Genomic DNA, 18,946 nt, shown 5'->3' with positions numbered 1-18,946 from the left:
CGTGCTCAGTCGTGTCTGACTCTTTCGAGACCCCGTGGACTGTAGCCCACCAGGCTCCTCTGTCCATGGGGTTCTCCAGGCAGGAATACTGGAGTGGGTTGCCATGCCTTCCTCCAGGGGACTGAACCCAGGTCTCCCACATTGCGGGTGGATTCTTTACTGTCTGAGCCGCCAGGGAAGCCCAGGGCTGGGGTGGAGGATAAAACACGCCCTTCTTACGCCCAGCATGCTGTGGGAGAGCGGGAGACCTCTCTCCTGATCTTCCTGCTCTTTCTGTCTCTCGTTATGGGAGAGCGGGAGACCTCTCTCCTGATCTTCCTGCTCTTTCTGTCGCTCGTTACGTGCTCGAGGGATGCACGTGCTTTGTAGCTGCTGGGGTCACCCGAGTGTGGACCTGTCTCCCCCTATTGTCTTTCCTTCTCAGATATTTTACCCCCTGTGCTAGGCTGTTGATAAAAGTGGGGGAGAAGCAGAATAGAATTCCTTAGCAGTTTTTGTTGGATATGCCTTCTTTCTTGAAGCTCCTGGCTGCTCTCCTGACTTTTTGCACTGATTTTAATTTCAGCTGATGGCTCCTTGTTCACATTCCTCTTTATTTGCGTGGTGTCTGACAGCGCTCACTTTTTTGTTCAGAGTGTAGTGTCCCAACGAAATTAACTGTGCTTCCTCCTTCACTTTGAATCCACAGAATAATTTGGCATCACTGTTTAGACTTGCCAAATGTTATTAAAGTTGCAGTTTTAGGTCATGATAAAACACTACTAAAGTGGTTCTCCGGAGAAGGCAATGGCACCCCACTCCAGTCCTCTTGCCTGGAAAATCCCATGGATGGAGGAGCCTGGTGGGCTGCAGTCCATGGGGTCGCTAAGAGTCGGACACGACTGAGCGACTTCACTTTCACTTTTCACTTTCATGCACTGGAGAAGGAAATGGCAACCCACTCCAGTGTTCTTGCCTGGAGAATCCCAGGGACGGGGGAGCCTGGTGGGCTGCCGTCTATGGGGTTGCAGAGAGTCGGACACGACTGAAGCGACTTAGCAGCAGCAGCAAAGTGGTTCTCACCATAGCCAGTTTTAATTCCCAGGCAGTTGTGATGGTCTTCGCACGGAACAGCTGAACTTAACCTGAAACAGCGGGTCTTTTTTCTTTTTTTCTTGAGAAAGGTAACTAGTAAGACCCGTCACCCGAAGTGACCTGGGTTGTGGCCGCACTTATTTTGTGGTGTTTATTGTGAGGCTCGAAAGAATCTTGTACATTTTCATGTGAAGCAGGTAAATAGAGGCAAGCAGGAAATGACTGATTTTCCTAGGGTCACGGTGAGAGGCTTCATGGATCCGGAAGACGACCTTGTGGAACCCACCCCCCCTTTTTTAATTATTGCAGTACAGTTGATTTACAGTGTTGCGTTAGTTTCTGGTGTACAGCGAAGTGATTTTATACGTAACATATATTGGTTTTAACATTCCTTTCCGTTACGGTTCATCACAGGATACGGCATACTGTTCCCCTGTGCTGTTACACAGGCGGGTTGTTTATTTTTTTGGCCCTGCCGCAGAGCTTGAGGGATCTTAGTTTCCTGACCAGGGATGGAACCTGTAGCTTCTGCAGTGGACGCGCTGGGCGCTCCCGCCGGAAGCCTTGCAGTTCGTCCGCTAGGTGTGGTGGGCTCCCAGTCCCCTCCTCGCGTCCCGCTCTTCTCTTCTCGTGAGGCAGGAGCCCCTGAAGGGCGCTGCGAACGCTCCCGGTCTTGCCCTTGCGGGCCGTCGGGTCCCTGTGCGTGGGCCCGGCGGCTCCTGCTGCCCCTGGCGGGCCGGCGAGGGGGCGTCTCTGAGGGGCAGGGAGCCCACCGAGCCGGCGGGGCGGGAGGCCGCGGCTGCCTCTCTGCCGTCGGGGTCCCCCCTCATCTTCTCTGTGTCGTGTGTTTCAGGAGCCTTCACGTAAATGGGTCCAGTCATGCCTCCCAGCAAGAAGCCGGAAAGCTCAGGAATTAGCGTCTCCAGCGGGCTGAGTCAGTGTTACCGGGGCAGTGGTTTCTCCAAGGCCCTCCAGGAAGACGATGACCTCGACTTCCCCCTGCCCGACATCCGACTAGAGGAGGGGGCCATGGAAGATGAGGAGCTGACCAACCTGAACTGGCTGCACGAGAGCAAGAACCTGCTGAAGAGCTTCGGGGACTCGGTCCTGCGCAGCGTCAGCCCGGTCCAGGACCCGGACGACGACCCGCCGCCGTCGCCCGCCCACTCCGACGTGCCCTACGACGCCAGGCAGAACCCCAACTGCAAGCCCCCCTACTCCTTCAGCTGCCTCATATTCATGGCCATCGAGGACTCGCCCACCAAGCGCCTGCCCGTCAAGGATATCTACAACTGGATCTTGGAACACTTTCCGTATTTTGCAAACGCACCTACTGGGTGGAAAAACTCAGTGAGACACAATTTGTCCTTGAATAAATGTTTTAAGAAAGTGGACAAAGAGAGGAGTCAGGTAAGCCTCGGGGGCTGGAGCTCAGGTTTTTCTTTTGGAAGTGAAACGTGTCTCCATGAAGAGAAAATGTTCAGGAATGTGAATTTGTTGTATGGAAGTGCCCCTTGCGTAAATGGAGAACGCGGTCTCATTGCATGCGTTCAGGCGCTTGTCAAGAACTTCCTTTTCCTGCGTTTGGTGTTTCTAAAGCTGGCTTGAGGGCTTCCCACTGGGGAGCAGGGTTACAGAACAGTGGTTTGCAGGCCTGATGGGTTCTTAGTATGGTCATCCTTCAGCGTGGGTGGGTCCCTTTGGTTTTCAAGACCAAACAAAGGTCTGTATTCTGAGAGCAGCCATGAGCCATGAGGAGTGTAAATATACATATGTAGGAAAATTGCCACCAAGGGCTAGAGAAATGTGGCATTTGTATTCTTTCTGAATATTAACTCAGAGAAAGGCTGTCGGTCTAGGGTTCTGGAATAAATAGACAGTGGTGGACATTGTACAGATGACTTGAACATCTTTATATACTGCAGGAACAAAGACCCCAAGTGCCCAGGTGACTCTCTTGAAATTCTGGGCTCTGTAAAGTGTTTGGCAACTTTGAAATTCCCTCTCAGGGTGGAAAGGGGTCTGAGGGTAAGGTTCTCATTCAAGACTGGCTTTTTAAAAGGTAGAATTTTTGCTTTAAAGCCTTTAAAGCTTGACCCTTGTGGTTTGCTAAAGGAAGTTTTAATAATTTGCTTTATCTTTCTTGTATGGAATATGATACGTAGAGTAGAAAGAAGGTGGGCTTGTTAGAAAAATGGTAACCTAGCTTGAAGTCGTGAAAAGTAACATGTGTGCGTGCTAAGTCGCTTCAGTTGTATCTGACTCACTGTGACCCCATGGACTGTAGCCACGAGGCTTCTCTGACATGGGATTCTCCAGGCAAGAACACTGGGTTGCCATGCCCTCCTCCAGGGAATCGTCCAGACCCAGGGATAGAACCTGCATCTCTCGCATTGGCAGGCGAGTTCTTTACCAGTAGCGCCACTTGGAAGCCTGGAAAGTAACGTGGCCACGGCTAAAATAACCTGGCAGAAAACCCCTCTCTGCCAGGTTTTCGTGTTGCCGTGTCCCCAGCTCTGGTCTCTGCGTCAGCGGTGCTGCAGTGTGCAGCGGGCAGTCTGCGTTCCTTTCTGTTTTACTATTTATTTGGCTGCACCAGGTCTCAGGGATCCTGAGTGGGATCGAAGCCAGGCCCGCACCTGGAGAGCTCGGAGTCTTAGCCACCGGACTATCAGAGAAGTCCCTGCTTTCCATTCTTTTTGAAATTCAGGTTCAGGCCCAGGACCACTCTTGTGTGGCTCAGCAGCTGTGCAGGCTTGGGGCCTTTCATTTCTTCTGTCTCCGGGAACAGATTCATGCTTCCAGTAGGATCTTGAACCTGAGAAGATTCCACTTGCTCAAGTCTGTAGCTGGCTGGGCTGAAGCCCCGTTTATCCTTGCTGCCGCTGGGCGTGTTTGCCGGCAGGTGCTGTTCACCCAGAGTTTGTGCTGAGGACGGGGTGGGGAGGGGTGCAGGGCCTGAGGAGGGTGTTGCCCAGGAGGAGGAAGGTGTGGACGCCGAGGAGCTTTGCTGCTGACCCGGGAGCAGGTGGCCCCCCGGTCAGAGTGCAGGAGTGAGCACGCCTGAGCGTGCCAGCCCTGCCTCCCCAGGTCCGAGTTTCCTGTAACTGTAGCCGTCATGGGTACTGCTGCCGTCCCTAGGAGTCCGTCACGCTCTCCTCCCGTCCTTATCCCAGGAGGGTCATCGGGAGACTGACCTCCGGACTCGACTCTGAAGAGTGTTTTCCCATCATTCCTTGAACTTAGAGAAAACTCACTGTTTCCCTGTAAAGAACTAAGCCCATAACCTTAAAAGCTACCATACAGGTGGGTCCTCTGGAAAGGGAAGGTCTGGGCGAACAATTCCACATCCCAGGTGGCGCTAGTGGTAAGGAACCCGCCTGCCAATGCAGGAGACATAAGAGACTCAGGTGTGATCCCTGGGTGGGGAAGACCCCCTGGAGGAGGGCATGGCAACCCCCTCCAGTATTCTCCACGGAGAATCCCATGGACAGAGGAGGCTGGCGGGCTATGGTCCTTGGGGTTGCAAAGAGTTGAACATGACTGAAGTGACTGAGCACGCAGCACGGAGAATTAGTTGCAGGGTTGGAAGGTGGAGAAGACAGAGCTGTCAGGCCCGCCAGGGTTGCACGTCCCTGCTGCCGCGACGACCAGGGCTTTTAGCTTGGTGTGAAACGATTCTGCGAGTTACTGCACGCCTGGGTCGGTGTGTTTGCTGTCATGCTGGGGCACATGAGAGTAATTTAGCAAACGCACACACTGAAATGTTCAACGAGACCAGCTCCACGGCGAGCGGAGACACTCAGGAGTTATCGTTCATCAGCCTGGGGCGTGTACAAGTGGGTGTCCGATAGCTCCCCCCGGCACCCCACCCGCCACCCCAACGCTGCTCTGGGAATCTGGTTTGCCCAGGGTCTGTCATGGCACATGCAGCGCGTGTTGAAAGGGAATGGTTTCGAGGGCTTGGAGGCAGTTAATTCTGTGGAATGCAGAGTCGTGGCTGCCCAGCCGTTCGGACCTGTACTGACGTCCTTCTGATGAGATGCCAGTCGGTTCTGTGGCCGGGAGTTTGTTCTCGGCGTTGCTGATGCTGCGAGGACAGAGTAAGGGTGTGAGCTTCCCGCTTCTCTGCGCTTCCCTCTGGCTCCCTGGGGGCCAGCTGGAGGCTGCCTGGTGAGGAGCAGGCTCCTGGGTGCCCTCAGGCACCGGTCCCAGCCCGTTCACTTGGGGCTCTCTGCCGCGGCCAGTGAGTCAGGGAAAAGCGTGTGCCCGCATTCTGCCCAGTGAAAGCCCTTGGACTCGCAGGTAAGCTTGTTTTTCCCTGGGGGGTTTTCCTTGGCTGTGGCTCCTGCACTGAGGTTCCACTGCAGCTCAGTGGTCACGTGCGTGCCTGAATGCTGGTGAGAAGGATGCTGGGGTTGGGGGCGTGGCGGTGTGGAAGCCTTGTGTTTGTGTGCACAGGGTTAGCCATCCCACTCTGTTGTCTTGTTAAAAGTGCAGGATCACACTTAGGCCAAGATGCACAAGCGTGAGCATGCAGAATCTGGTGTGATCCTTGTCTCTGGGGGCTGGGGACACGTGCCCTGCCGCGCAGCTGCTCAAATGGGGCTGGAGAGGGGCCACCCTGAACCACACCAGAGTCACCTGTGGCTCTTACACACCCACCACTTCTCCTGATTCAGCAGAAGAGACTCTGATTCAGCAGGTTTAAGGTGGGCTGGGGAACACCGAGATTCTTCATAAGCTTCATATTTCTGATTTCAGCCGGATTTGGGAATCCTTAACTCAGATGCCCTTTCGGGTTCTTTCCAATGCAGAGATTTCATCAAGAACATTCTCATGAATGAGTAAGTTAGGTGTGAATAGTATTTTTTTCCCCTGTTTTATTTCTAACAGGACTTTGAAAGATAGAAGTTTTTTTTTTTTTCTTCCCCTCCCCAATCATGGAAAACTTCAGACATGTACAGCACAGGCGAGAGTGTAGTGACTCTATCGCCTTCACCACCATTGGCCACGGATTCAGCAGTTAACAGTGCTGGCCTGCCTTCCTTCCTTCATTTTTGTTTTTCTGCTCTTAAGTAATTTGAAGCAAATCCCATCCCTCGCGTCACTTTATCCCGACCTGTTTTAGTGTGTGTAGGAGTCGTTTCGGTAACCACAATGCCAGTGTCACCTCTAACAAAACGAACAGTTCTTTGGTCTCACCAGATGCCAGCTCTGTTGTTCAGATATTCTTGATGGTTTACAAAATGTTTGTTTGAATCAGGATCCAGACGTCGTTTAAGCGCTGCACTGGGCTCTGTTGCTTCAACCTGTTTAACCTGTTGTCACCCGCGGCAGATGCCCGGCCCCTTCCTTGTCAAATTGACCCGTCTGCATAGCACGTCTGCTTCGTTGGGGCTTCATTAAGCTTGTTCCTCTGTCCTCTTGTAGGGATACTCTGTGAAATGGAAGTACGTGCTAAAAGGCTAGATCCCGTTCTGGCTTGTTTGGCCCCCGGGGAGTACTTTACAGCCGCGTCTCGTGCCTTCTCACGTCAGGAAGACTGGTTGACCCACGCCTGGGGGCGCTGAGCTTGAACTGTGGGCTCATGTAGGGTTGGCTGCTCGCTGTTCTGCAGAGTCCCCTTCAGCCTTTCATCTCACGGTCTCATCTGTGGGTAACCTTTGCCCAGATCAGTCAGGATAGAGGTCCAGAGTCTGGGATTCCGTTTTGAATTTCCTAACTACAGATCTCAGTTGGAACCATAAGATTGGTGTGTACTAACCTCTCTGAGTATTTGTAAATGAGACGTAGAGCACAGGTTTTTATTTTTTATAAACTGGATTATAGGGGCTCAGGTGTGCGTGTTGCTATTTCTGTGCTTTTTCTTGACTTTCCAGTTTAACAAAACATACTGTTGTCATAAGAGGGTACAGTGTACAGTGTACAGAAGTATATTTATTATATTCAGAGCTTTAAGTACAGTCTTAGCTTATAAATATAAGCAGCTTGTCTTGGTTGAAAGAGGCCTGGATTGGAAGCCAAGATACCTGGTTCGAGTTTTGATGCTGGAAGTACCTGGCTGCTTGGACCTCAGTTTCCTCAGCTATAGAAGCAGAAGTTTATTGTTACTTGGGGCTTCTTAACCTGGGGTCTTTGAATGTCAGAGGCTTTGCAGACAACTCGGAATTGCTGATAACATGTCATGTGACTATGCATTTTCCTAGAAGATTTCAAGATTTTGTTCGATCACTTTTTTGGTTCTCAGTGGGACTCCTGACCCTGGAAAAGGGAAGAACCACGCGTGTTTTGTAATAACAGTAATGGACTTAGAGAACACTTTATTTGTACTTTCCCAATATCTTATTTCTTCCTCACTACAACCCTATGAGGTAGGCCCTAATTTCATTCTTAAAATAGATGATGATTAAGCTCAGAGTGGTTAAGGGACTTGCTAGAGGTCACACAGCTACTAAGCAGCAGAACAGGAATTCACCCTGATTCCCTCCAGTTCTGAAGGACATGCGCTGACCTTAAGCCCAGTGCTTGACCATGCTTCCTCAGGATAGAGGCTGATCGTTGATCTCGGGGTGCTTCCTCAAAGTATGCTATGAACATCAGTTATAGAGGAATTAAGATAACTCAAATACACCCGGAATTTACTCTGGGGGTACAGGGTAGAGGAAGATAAATATAGAGAATGTTTTTGGCTTTGAAACGAGGCCAACCTTTAAGCAGCTGGAAAGGCGTCGAGTTTGCACAAAGCGTGCGGTGCGCGGCTCCGCCAGGCCCCCTGCCTCCCAGGGCCCCTCCACAGAGGTCTGACCCAAGTCCAAAGCCCCTGATCCCTGTGTTTATGCAAATTCCCCCTCCAGTTCCCAGCTCCCTTGATGTTTGCTTTTCCATCCTGCTGGATGAAATTTCTTTTTCAGAAGCAATTTTGAAAACGTAGCCCCTCTGACATGGCAGAGCGCCCCTCGTACAGCAGCACCTCCGTATCACAGTTGCTCTTCTTCCTTCCCTTCGGGGGTGCAGCCGCAGAATCAGAGCATTTCCTTTTCCCATGACAGTGCCACCGCACCTGTGATGGTCATTTTAGGAAGAAGAAAGGCCCTAACTATTACTGTTATTATTTTGTTGGCGGGGAGGTTGGTGGTCAATGATGGTTTTTGATAAACTCTGCAGTTCGGCCTTGTTGAGTCAATTACTTCACATCGGGGTAGTGTTGCGTGGTGGGACATGCAAATATCAGATGAGGCGTCAAAGGTTCTTCTGTGGTCGCCGGGGCAGGTGATGGGCCTGTTTGTCTCTGAGCGGGGCTGCCCTGCGCGGAGCAGGAACACGGCCTCTTTCTCCTGTGCCCACTGCCCGGCAGGCCGCTTTCCATCGTCTGTGCTGTAGGCTGTGTTGCTTTGGAAGGTTGAGATGTTACTGGGGTCTCTGGGGGGCCTGAAATAAACATCCTCCCATGTCACAGTCTCTGGAACAGAAAGCACTTCATACCAGCATCCTCAGGGAGGTCAAGAAATCTGTGTCCTGCCTTCGGCCACGCTGCGCTATCCGTCCTGCCCATCTGGTCCTCCCAGACCCCGCTGCTCCCCCTGATTCTTCCAGGCAGAGGTGCCTTGGCTGGGGGGCGTTTCTGCTGTCTTCCTTTTGCCAGCTCTTCACTCCTCATTCGTTCATTCAGCAGACTTTGAAAGCACCTGTTGCGTTCAGAACCAGCTGTGCTTCCTGTGCCAAGTGCTAGCAGGGCGCAAGGTTGAGCGTGGGTGGCCCGGCCTGGAAGGCCTTCTCGGCCCCGCAGCCCACCTGCGCGGCTTCCTACTCGCTCACAGAGCTCCCTGGCAGCAGCCGTCCTTCCTGTGCGCGCTCCGCCTTTCCTTGGAGTGTGTCCTGTCTCTCTTCTGGCCCGTCCATTCCAAGAGGCCCCTGCTTCTCTAGTGCCCACAGTGATTCCCCTGCTACTGACCTTGATGAGGGTCTATACAGGAGTTCTGGAAAGCTTGGTTCTTCTGAATCTGAGGACCCCATTAACGTATCTGTCCAGTATTGGAATGCAGGAGACCCTGGTTCGATCCCTGGGTCGGGAAGATCCGCTGGCATAGGGATAGGCTACCCACTGCAGTATTCTGGCCTGGAGAATTCCATGGACTGTGTAGTCCACGGGGTGGCAAGGAGTCAGACAGGACTGAGGGCCTTTCACTTTCAGTATTGTTTTGCATTCTTTTAGGTAGGGATTGGTGGTACCCAGCTACGTGTGTGAGATACTTCTTCACTGAGGGGCTACCTGGATATGCAGCCACCAAGAGACTGTTCTCAGAACCTCCCCTGTTGAGCTGAAGAGGCTCTGGGAGTCCCCTCTGAAATCACGTTAGCCGCGGGGTAATTCTCTGCACTAAACACTGTAGGAATCTGGCACACCAGTCTCCTCTTTGAAAGTCGTGTGTTTTGCTTTTAGTAACGGGTTGTTGGGATCAATTCATTCCCCCTCACAGAGCCCTTGAACGTCTTAACACTCTTACGCTTTAACAATACGGTGACAGGTTTTACACTTTTTAGAAAATCTTCTCTTCTTCTCAATGGACATTTTTTGTGGTTGAAACAGATGATGATGAATATATATATATATACACATATACATTTAAAGGCTGATATAATGTTCATTTTGATGATTCTGTGTTTATAGGCTGCTCTTTTGTTTGTGGAGTTCAGATGTGTGGCCCCCTTAAAGTGTTTAATTCTTGTTCTCCATCCCTGTTGCTGGTAACTTGCTTGTTTCTCCTCTCAATGAATATGTCCAGCCACCCTGTAAGGATGTTTCCTTCTTCCTTTTCATCCTGCTGTCTTTCCTTTCTTCCTTCCTGCCGTCTTTCCTTTCTTCCTTCCTTCCTTCATTTCCTTTCTTCCCCCCCTCTGTTCTTAGCTACAGCGCACTGGCTGGCTTGTCTCCAGTTGTGATGCGTGGCCTTGGGCTTCATGGCTCCACGGCGTGTGGGATCTTAGTTCCCCGGCCAGTAATCGAACCCACGTCCCCTTCTTTGGGAAAGTAGATTCTTAACCACTAGGCCAGGGAGGTTCCCAGCCAAGTAAGAATTATCCCCTGGCTACATTTGCTTTAACACTGGCTTAAAGGGGCTTCCCTGGTGGCTCAGACAGTAAAGAATCTGCCTGCAGTGCAGGAGACCCAGGTTCAGTCCCTGGGCTGGGAACATCCCCTGGAGAAGGGGATGGCAACCCACTGCAGTATTCTTGCCTGGAGAATGAGAATCCCCGTGGTCAGAGGAAACTCGTGGGCTGCAGCCATGGGGTCACACAGCGTTAGACACAACTGAGTGATCAGTACTTTCACTTTCTGGCTTCACAGTGTTCAGACAGTTGAAATTCACTCCTGTCGCTCCTATGGAATGCCTCTGCCTTCGTAGAGCATCAGTGTTTCACTGCCTGTAATTTCAGGGACTTTTTACTTATTGGTTTATTAAACTGAGATTTGCTTCTTGCCTTTTGGAAGTTTACATTCCACTGAAATAGGAGACATTATCCAAATACAGATTTAAAAGCTTATAAACCATCGCAGGTATGAGAAGAGTGCCAGCTTGGTAAGTGAGGTCAGTCAGGGAGACTTCGCTTCCCCAGAGAGGGGCACTTGGAGCTGAGGTAAAAAGTAGTAATGGGCAGGTTTTGAATAGGCCTTCTGCGGGGCGGGACACTTGAATAAATAGTTTACAAAGCATGAATGGACATGAGACCTCCAAGGATAGATTAGTTAGGTCGAGGTTTGACTGTTTCTATTAAAAGATGCTTGCTCCTTGGAAGAAAAGCTATGACCAACCTAGACAGCATATTATAAAGCAGAGACATAACTTTGCCAACAAAGGTCCGTCTAGTCAAAGCTTGGTTTTTCCAGTAGTCGTATATGGATGTGAGAGTTGGACTGTGAAGAAAGCTGAGAAGAATTGATGCTTTTGAACTGTGGTGTTGGAGAAGACTCTCGAGAGTCCCTTGGACTGCAAGGAGACACAACCAGTCCATCCTAAAGGAAGTCAGTCCTGGGTGTTCATTGGAAGGACTGATGCTAAAGCTGAAGCTCCATTACTTTGGCCATCTGGTGCGAGGAGCTGACTCATTGGAAAAGACCCTGATGCTGGGAAAGATTGAGGGCAGGAGGAGAAGGGGCCACAGAGGATGAGATGGTTGGATGGCATCACCGACTCCACGGACATGACTTTGAGCAAGCTCTGGGAGTTAGTGACGGACAGGGAAGACTGGTGTGCTGCAGTCCATGGGGTCGCAAAGAGTCGGACACGACTGCGCGACTAAACTGAACTAATTATAAACAGCAACTGCAGAAACTGGTGATTGAACGAGCTAGAAGTGCACTGCTTTGCCACATAAAGCGGGTCTTGAGGAATGAGACAGAAGCGCGCCTCCCGTCTGTCTGTGCACTCTGCTGTTCTCAGTGCATCGCTTGTCTCTGTTCGCACAGTCCGCTCATGGTCTAAATGGCATCTGCTGGGTTGTTCTCATTTTGGGAAGCAGGAAAGGGTATGCAGGCACAGACAAAAGGGAGTCCCGTTGAGTCACCCATTTTAAGGAGCTTTTCAGAAACAGTCCTCCCCGACACTCTGCTTTCATCTTGCTGGCTAGCTCCTGGCCACGTGACTCCTGTTGGCAGCAAAGACGGCTGGGAAGCGTAGTCTTTTAGCTGAGGCCATTGATACGCAAGTGAAATGCTGATTCTGTTACTAAGCAAGCATGAGGTTTTCTGCCACAGAGGTACGGACGGTCTTGGAGATGAATGTTGCTGGGCCTAAAGGATATGTTGGAACAGTGTCAGAGAAGAGGAAAGAAATGGGTGATCAGAAAGGTTATGTAAATAAGTATGAAGAACTGGTGGAGGAGGTAGCATGCTAAAGGGAAAACTGTCAATTGTTCCAGTAACGTAAGTAAAGCGGAGATGATGACCCATTTTTCAGACATTCCATTTATCGGGGTTTTGCTTCCAGATATTCTAGTTAAATTGCATTTAATATCTTCAGAAGCAACAGTTTGATAGAGGTGAAGATGTAGTCATGTGCCAGGTGTGATAAGAAAAGCAGGGGAAATACATGGTTGAAGATAGGGAGGGGGTGAAGTAGTTCTTTTAATAATAGCTCGATGGTTTGCTATGCGAGGTTGCCAACAGTTTCAAAAAGAGAATGGAGTCTTTGATGTGTGTGTGTGTGTGTGTGTGTGCGCGCGCGTGCGTGCGCATGTGCGTGTTGTGGTGCTGTTTGAGTACTTTTGCTTGTGAACTTAGCAGGAGACCAGTCAACACAGGCAGAGTGACTGCTGCTTCTCGGGGGAGAGGCTCTCCTATTCCCCTTCCTTCCTTCCCTCGAGTCCCCACGGCTGTGTCGGGCCCCCTCCGGGGCCAGTGAGTTAGAGGTGAGAGTGGCCTTCACTGGAGCTCTGTGCAGTGTCTCATACAAAGTGGTGACTGTCATCCTCAGGGGACGGGGCCCACGAATGACTTCACTGACGTCAGAAAACAGCCAGCACAGCGCTCAGACACACGTACTTCGTGTTTAGAAGAAAAGATCAAGTCATGTGAGCGCTGACTCCAGTCGTGGTTGTCATGGAAGGAGAAAAGAAACACATCCAGTCTCCTGGCATTAGAGGGCAGGCAGTGTGGCTCAGAGCTGGGGTGCAGAGTCTCGTTCAGGATGCCCAGAGTGCCCCATAGAATGTTGTATTCCTTCTAGAATCTTCCCTTGGCGCAGTCATGTGAAGTGAGAAACTGCATTCACAGCCACATTTCTGAGACGCTACGGAAGCCTTACCCTGCAAAGTGAAAATTAGACTCTGCACTTATAAACAGGGCTTCCCTGGTGGCTCAGTGGTAAAGAATCCACCTTTAATGTAGGAGATGCAAATTCGATCCTTGGGTCAGGAAGATCCCCCTGGAGAAGGAAATGGCAACCCACTCCCGTATTCTTGCTGGGAAATTCCTTGGACAGAGGAGCCTGGCAGGCTGCGGGCTCCTCTGTCCATGGGGTTGCAGAAGAGTCGAACACGGCTTAGCAACTCAACAACAGTAGCAGCTCGGAAAGAGAAGTAGCGTCAGTCATCTCAGAAGTAGAGTTCAATCATGCCGTACACGTTGTGATGTGCCGGGCGCCGTTCTGGGTACCGGGGATACATTGATGACCTGTGATGCATCGTCCCTCGTGTTTCTCCTGGATTGCCCACGTCGTGGGGGCAGAGAGGGTGACAGGGAGGGCTGCGTTTAATAGTAGATCCATGCGTGGACACACGAAGGTAGTGATGATGCCTGCAGTGAAGACCAACGGGAGAATGGCCTCGAGGGGCTGGGAAGGAGAGCAGGAGGCTTTCCGAGGGAGCTGAGGGGCCAGCCTCGAGTGGCAGGAGAGGTGCAGGCAAGAGCGAGCAGCACATGCAAGGCCCTGGCAGTGGCTTGATATGTCAGGGAGGGGGGTGACGTGCTTAAAGGGACAGGGCAGGGAACATCTGGGGCTTGTTCTCTGGTGCAGGTTAGAGGTGATGGGAATGATGCTGACTTGGACCAGCCGTGGGGTGTGCCGATGAAGGCCTGCGTGCAAATGTGGCTTGGGAAGTGGGAGGCGTGGCTGGAGCCAGAAATACTGTTTTGACCATGTTGAATTTGAGATGGCTTTTGAACATCTAGGTGGAGCTCTCAAGTCAGAGGTTTGGTAACGTGAGTTTCAAGCTCGCTGCAGAAGTCGGAGTCGAGGTATAAATCTGGGACGCGTTAGTGCTTATTTGGTGAAAACTAAAGAGGATTTGTGGATTACCTCTCCTTTAGAAAGGAGCTGAAATCAAGCCTCTATTTTAGTTTTGTTGGAAATTTTATTTCCATTAGTGTTTGAGTAGAGAATTCATTTGGGGGTGTAGTCAGCCTGGTGAATAAAAACCAAAGAGGTTTATATTTAGAGGGAGAAGTTCAGAATTATTTAAAAAATAACTTACCTGTCATTACGGTAGTTACTGCCTGCGGTTTTACAGGCAGCAGAGGATATAACTTCCAAATGAGCTTGGGGCCAGGGACATCTCTGATTTACTGAGAGAAATGCACCCCAGTGAACATTCCTTTCTAGCCCCCTGACCAGGTGGCTCAGTGGTAAAGAATCTGCCTACCATTGCAGGAGATAAGGAGACTCGGGTTCCATCCCTGGATCAGGAAGATCCCCTGGAGGAGGAAATGGCAACCCACTCCAGTATTCTTGCCTGGAGAACCCCATGGACAGAGGGGCCTGGAGTGGATAGAGGGGCTGGGCTACCGCCAGGCTCCTTTGTCCATGGGGTCGCAAGAGTCAGACACGTCTTAGCCACTAACCCACCACCCCTGGCAGGAACTCACAGAAGTCGTGGGTCCCAGGCTCGAGAGAGGGGTTTTTCTCGTATACGTGTCTCCAAGCAACGAGGTTTGCAGTGGCTCTGGAAAGTAAGCAGTTGCTTCAGGGGATGGACAGGCTGACCAGACTGGCCTCGATGTGCGGCACGGAGCCCTGTAACGTCGGGCCGCCCCTGCTGGCCCTGCGAGTGTAAAATCAGCCTTGCTTTAGAAGAGATCACTGCCCTTCCGGCTTGCAGAAGGAAGGGCTTAGCAAGGTAATAAATCAGACAGAAGTAGCTGCTGTCAGTCGAAATAGATTCTAAGAGAGATCTCCTGCTGGTGGAATGTATTTAGCTCCACTTAAAGGAGAATGTGCTCATCAGGGTACATTTGGTTGCAAGGAAAAGAAAGTCACCCAAGTTGCCTTAAGAAAAGGATGCTCAGCCCAAGGCCTCAGCAGCGGTTCCCTGGACTGGTGGTGACGGGTGGTAACACGTCTGGGGTCCATGGCGATTCACACTGCTCCCTCCGTGGCTCCGTCCGTGGCCACGGGGCCACTCGTCCATGCCGTTGCGGTCTCCTCATGAGCCTGGATTCCTCCGTGTGGTCCTTGATTCCGAGTCTTCACACCACCGGCTTGCCGAGGCAGCGCTGCTGTGCTTGGCACCAGCCCTTGTGATGTGAGGGCCCCAGTGCTCCGTGGAGTCGGCTCCACCACCCCACGCAGCGTCTGTCATTATTTTAGACGCACAGACCCGTGCTCCCTGCATCAGACGTTCGGCCCTGGTCCCAGCAGGGGCAGGGTCCCCCGGGGTCAAGACAGCAGTTGGGGCCACCCGTTAATCTGGAATGAGGCGTGGGCTTGGGCGGGGGCTTGAAACGTGCCTGCAACAAAAAAGTTTTTTGGAAAGACTCTGGTCTTTGGAAACAATTTTTTTTAAGATTTTTTTTTTTTTTAATGTGAACCATTTTCAGAGTCTTCATTGAATTTGTTACAATATTACTTCTGTTTTTTATGTTTCGGCTTTTTTGGCTGCAAGGTGTGTGGGATCCTACCTCCCCAACCTGGGATCCCATGCAAACTCCCTGCGTTGGAAGGCAGAGTCTTAACCACAGGACCCCCAGGAAAGCCCCCGAAACATTTTAATAACACAGAGGAAAATAATGAGTGGCTCTGGAGTGTTCTGTGAGCCCTGCTTTCCTTCGTGTCCTCTCTGGCTCTCTCTCCCAGACGATGGATTTTCACACCAAGGAACTTGGGGGCCATCTCGCGCTTCCCTTCGTTACGGTCTCTGGGGATGAGTTCATCTTTCTCACATTTTGTTCCCATAGATTTGGGGCTGGTGATTCTCAAACTAACAGTTTTCCTTGGTGGCTACTTCTTCCTGCCAGCTGCCCTCAAATTGCTTGTAATCACAGGGTTGAGTGGTTACCAAAAATGATGAACTCTAGCCTCCGGTTGCAGACAGGAGTGAATGTCAGGCATCCGACACAGGCTGTCTTGATTTTCCAGAGCAAGGGATGGGGTAAGGGGCCTTGCTAGCAACCATTGTGTACCAGCCCCTGTCATCACGTTGACATGTTCAAAATGGGGGGAAAATGTGATTACTTCCTGCCAGGGACTGGAGATGATGAAACTCTGGTGGAGTGGGCTGGGCAGAGGTAAAGAGAGGCCAGGGCCAAGGGACTGACAGTCCAATGGCCAGAATGGCATGCTTTGGGAATCCAAAGGAGAAAAGGATCCCTGGGGGTTAGCAGAGCCATGGGAGAAATCCTGGAGAGGAGACGGGATTTCATTAGCTGGGTGGCCAGGGCTCTGGCTGGTGACAGGGAGAGAGGAGGTCACTGGAGTCCTTAGGGTTGACTTGGACGTGGGGGTGGGGACGCATATGGCCCAAGACTGGGTTTGAAAATGGGACTGACATGTCCACCTGTCTGGTTGGGAGTTGTTTGTGATTGTGTGAGGCATTGTATCCATGAACGTGTAGCTTTCGAACAACTGTACGGTGGAGACTGTGTTTGCATTACAAGTGGGGAGACTGAGGCTCAGAGAGATTCATCGGCTTGCTAAGTGGCCCAGCCAGATGTTTAACCAAGATCTGGGATTTCCGCTTTCCTCTACCCCACTTGGCTGAAGCAGAGGGCTCCTGTAAGATAGAGAGAAGGAGGTTTGCAAGGTTTTAGTTGAGCTGGACTTTGGGTGTTGAGTGCCATGCTGAGAAGTCTAGACTTTTCTTATAAGGCAGGGGGCAGCCCTTAGGTATTTCTGAGAAAATGCATGGCATATACGAAAATAAAGAAGTGAAAGTGAAGTTGCTCAGTCACGTCCTACTCTTTGCGACCCCATGGATTGTACCCCACAGAATTTTCCAGGCAAGAGTACTGGAGTGGGTTGTCATTTCCTTCTCCAGGGGATATTCCTGACCCAGGGATCAAACCTGGGTCTCCCACTTTGCAGGCAGAGGCTTTACCTCTGAGCCACCAGGGAAGCCTGCAAAGCAGGAGGCAAGTCATTCTTGTCTTCAGGGTTTCTGCGGCAGCCTTGTCCACCACAGCGGAACTTTCTGATGCCTGGAAATTTATGGAGAAGAAGACCATGGCCGGCACTGACTGATTTTCCATAGATTTAACTAGCTTGGACCAGATTTGTAAACAAACAGATCAAACAGTCTCCAGCTTATTTTTTAAGTGTTTTGCTCTTATTTTTATTTAATGATTCTGTTTTCACTGGTCATTGCCTTTGCTTGTTGGTGCCTTCACTTCCTATGAATGACTTGACCGTGATGGAATTCATAGTTTAGAGAGGAATGGAATGAGTGACCCACACCCTGGTACTGCTCTGTGGATTTGATCATTTTTTGGTGTCCTGATGCATTTTTCCCTCTTTGGGTTTCAAATGATAACATCTTTTCCCCTTGGGCATTGTCGGAAAGCACAGTAATATTAACCGTTTAGTACTACCTTCTTGGCACTAGGGACCGGTTTAGTGGAAGACAATTTTTCCACAGATTGGAGTGGGGGGATGGTTTCAGGATGATTCAAATGGGTTGCACTTATGGTGAATTTTATTTTGATTTTTATTGCATCAGCTCCACCTCGGATCATCAGGCATTAAATCCCAGAGATCGGGGACCCTTGACATAGGTGATTTATTTTATTCCTTTGTTCTTTTAGCCACCGTGAATTCTTGGAATGTGGAGAGAGCTGTGCTCGACGCTGTGGGGGACACAGAGGTGTGGGCCTGGGTCCTCGGGTCGGTCCGTCGGGTCAGCCGCTCGGTCTGACTGCGACCCCGTGGACCGCAGCGCGCCGGTCCTCGGGGGACACTGATGCCTCCCACTGTCCCGATGTCCGGTCCTTCTGCGAGTCTCAGGGCCCTCTGTTTCTGCGGCGTCCCCAACCCCTCCCGTTCTCAGCTCCACCCCCCGTCAGCTGTCGCGTCCTTTGACTCTGCCTCCTTCCGGGCTCCGATGCCCCTTCTTCTGTAACCCCAGCCGCTGATCTTTACTGTTTGCCGGGTCATGCAGGAGCCCCTAGCCCCTTCCTGCCTCCCGTCCGCGAAAGTCCATCTACACAGGGCTGCTAGCGGGGTCATGAATTCACAGCCCTGTAGCGGCTCCTGTTACCTGGGTGGTTTATCTCAGAGTGTGGCTCTGACCACCGACCTAGAGTGATCTAGGGTGTTGATGAGAAATGCAGATTTCTGAACTTGAGCCCAGACTGAGAATTTCTGGTGGTGCTGTCTAGGAAGCCGCATTTAAACACACTCCCTAAATGAGTCTTGAAAATTTGAGAAGCAGCATTTGGAGGAATAAGATCAAGCTCTTCAGGTGGGCTTATAAAGTCTGCCTTCCTTATACTTTATATTGCGGAAGGGTTAGTACTGTAGTGTGGTGGACTGGAGTGCACAGCGTAACCATCGTGGGAGCCGACACACCGCGCATATCATCACTCAGCCGGTCTTGTTTCCTCCGAGCTCCGTCTGCCCCTTCTCACCCCCTCTGCCTCAGTGTCTTAAAGCAAATCTCAGGCAGCAAATCATTGTATCTCCAGATATTTCAGAATATATCTCTAAAAGAACTCTCAAACTCACAGAAACACACTCCTCTCCCCAAAACCACTGTCACTCCTAAAACCAAATTAACCAAGACTCTTTACTGTATCTAAGAAAGTGAAAGTCACTCAGTGTCTGACTCTTTGAGACCCCATGGACTATGCAGTCCAGGCCAGAACACTGGAGTGGGTAGCCTTTCCTTCTCCAGGGGATCTTCCCAACCCAGGGATCGAATCGGGGTCTCCCTCATTGCAGGCAGATTCTTTGCCAGCTGAACCACAAGGGAAGTCCAAGAATACTGGGGTGGGTGGCCTATCCCTTCTTCAGCGGATCTTCTCGACCCAGGAATTGAACTGGGGTTTCCTGCATTGCAGGAATTCTTTACCAGCTGAGCTGCTAGGGTAGCCCGTGTGTGTGTGTGTGTGTGTGTGCGTGTGTGTGTGTGCGCGTGTGTGTGCGCGCGCGTGCGTGTGTGTGCA

At 51.1% G+C, this 18,946-nt stretch overlaps 1 protein-coding gene across 15 annotated transcripts in view; it reads left to right on the top strand.

Moving 5' to 3' along the window:
• The window catches only part of FOXN3 (forkhead box N3), a 426,281-nt gene that overhangs the window by 193,229 nt on the left and 214,106 nt on the right, over window positions 1–18,946 (top strand). For all 15 annotated transcript variants that reach the window (XM_010845171.1, XM_010845164.1, XM_010845169.1 and 12 more), the window contains one exon: window positions 1,928–2,484. In XM_010845171.1, the coding sequence (XP_010843473.1) occupies window positions 1,942–2,484 (543 nt within the window). In that variant the 5' untranslated portion in view covers window positions 1,928–1,941. The remainder of the gene's footprint in view (window positions 1–1,927; window positions 2,485–18,946) is intronic.

This window comes from Bison bison, unplaced genomic scaffold, assembly GCF_000754665.1.
Source record: "Bison bison bison isolate TAMUID 2011002044 unplaced genomic scaffold, Bison_UMD1.0 scf7180017864213, whole genome shotgun sequence".
NCBI classification, from domain to species: domain Eukaryota; kingdom Metazoa; phylum Chordata; class Mammalia; order Artiodactyla; family Bovidae; genus Bison; species Bison bison.
Note: the sequence above shows the minus strand (reverse complement) of the source record. Positions and strands in the feature narration are given on the sequence as shown.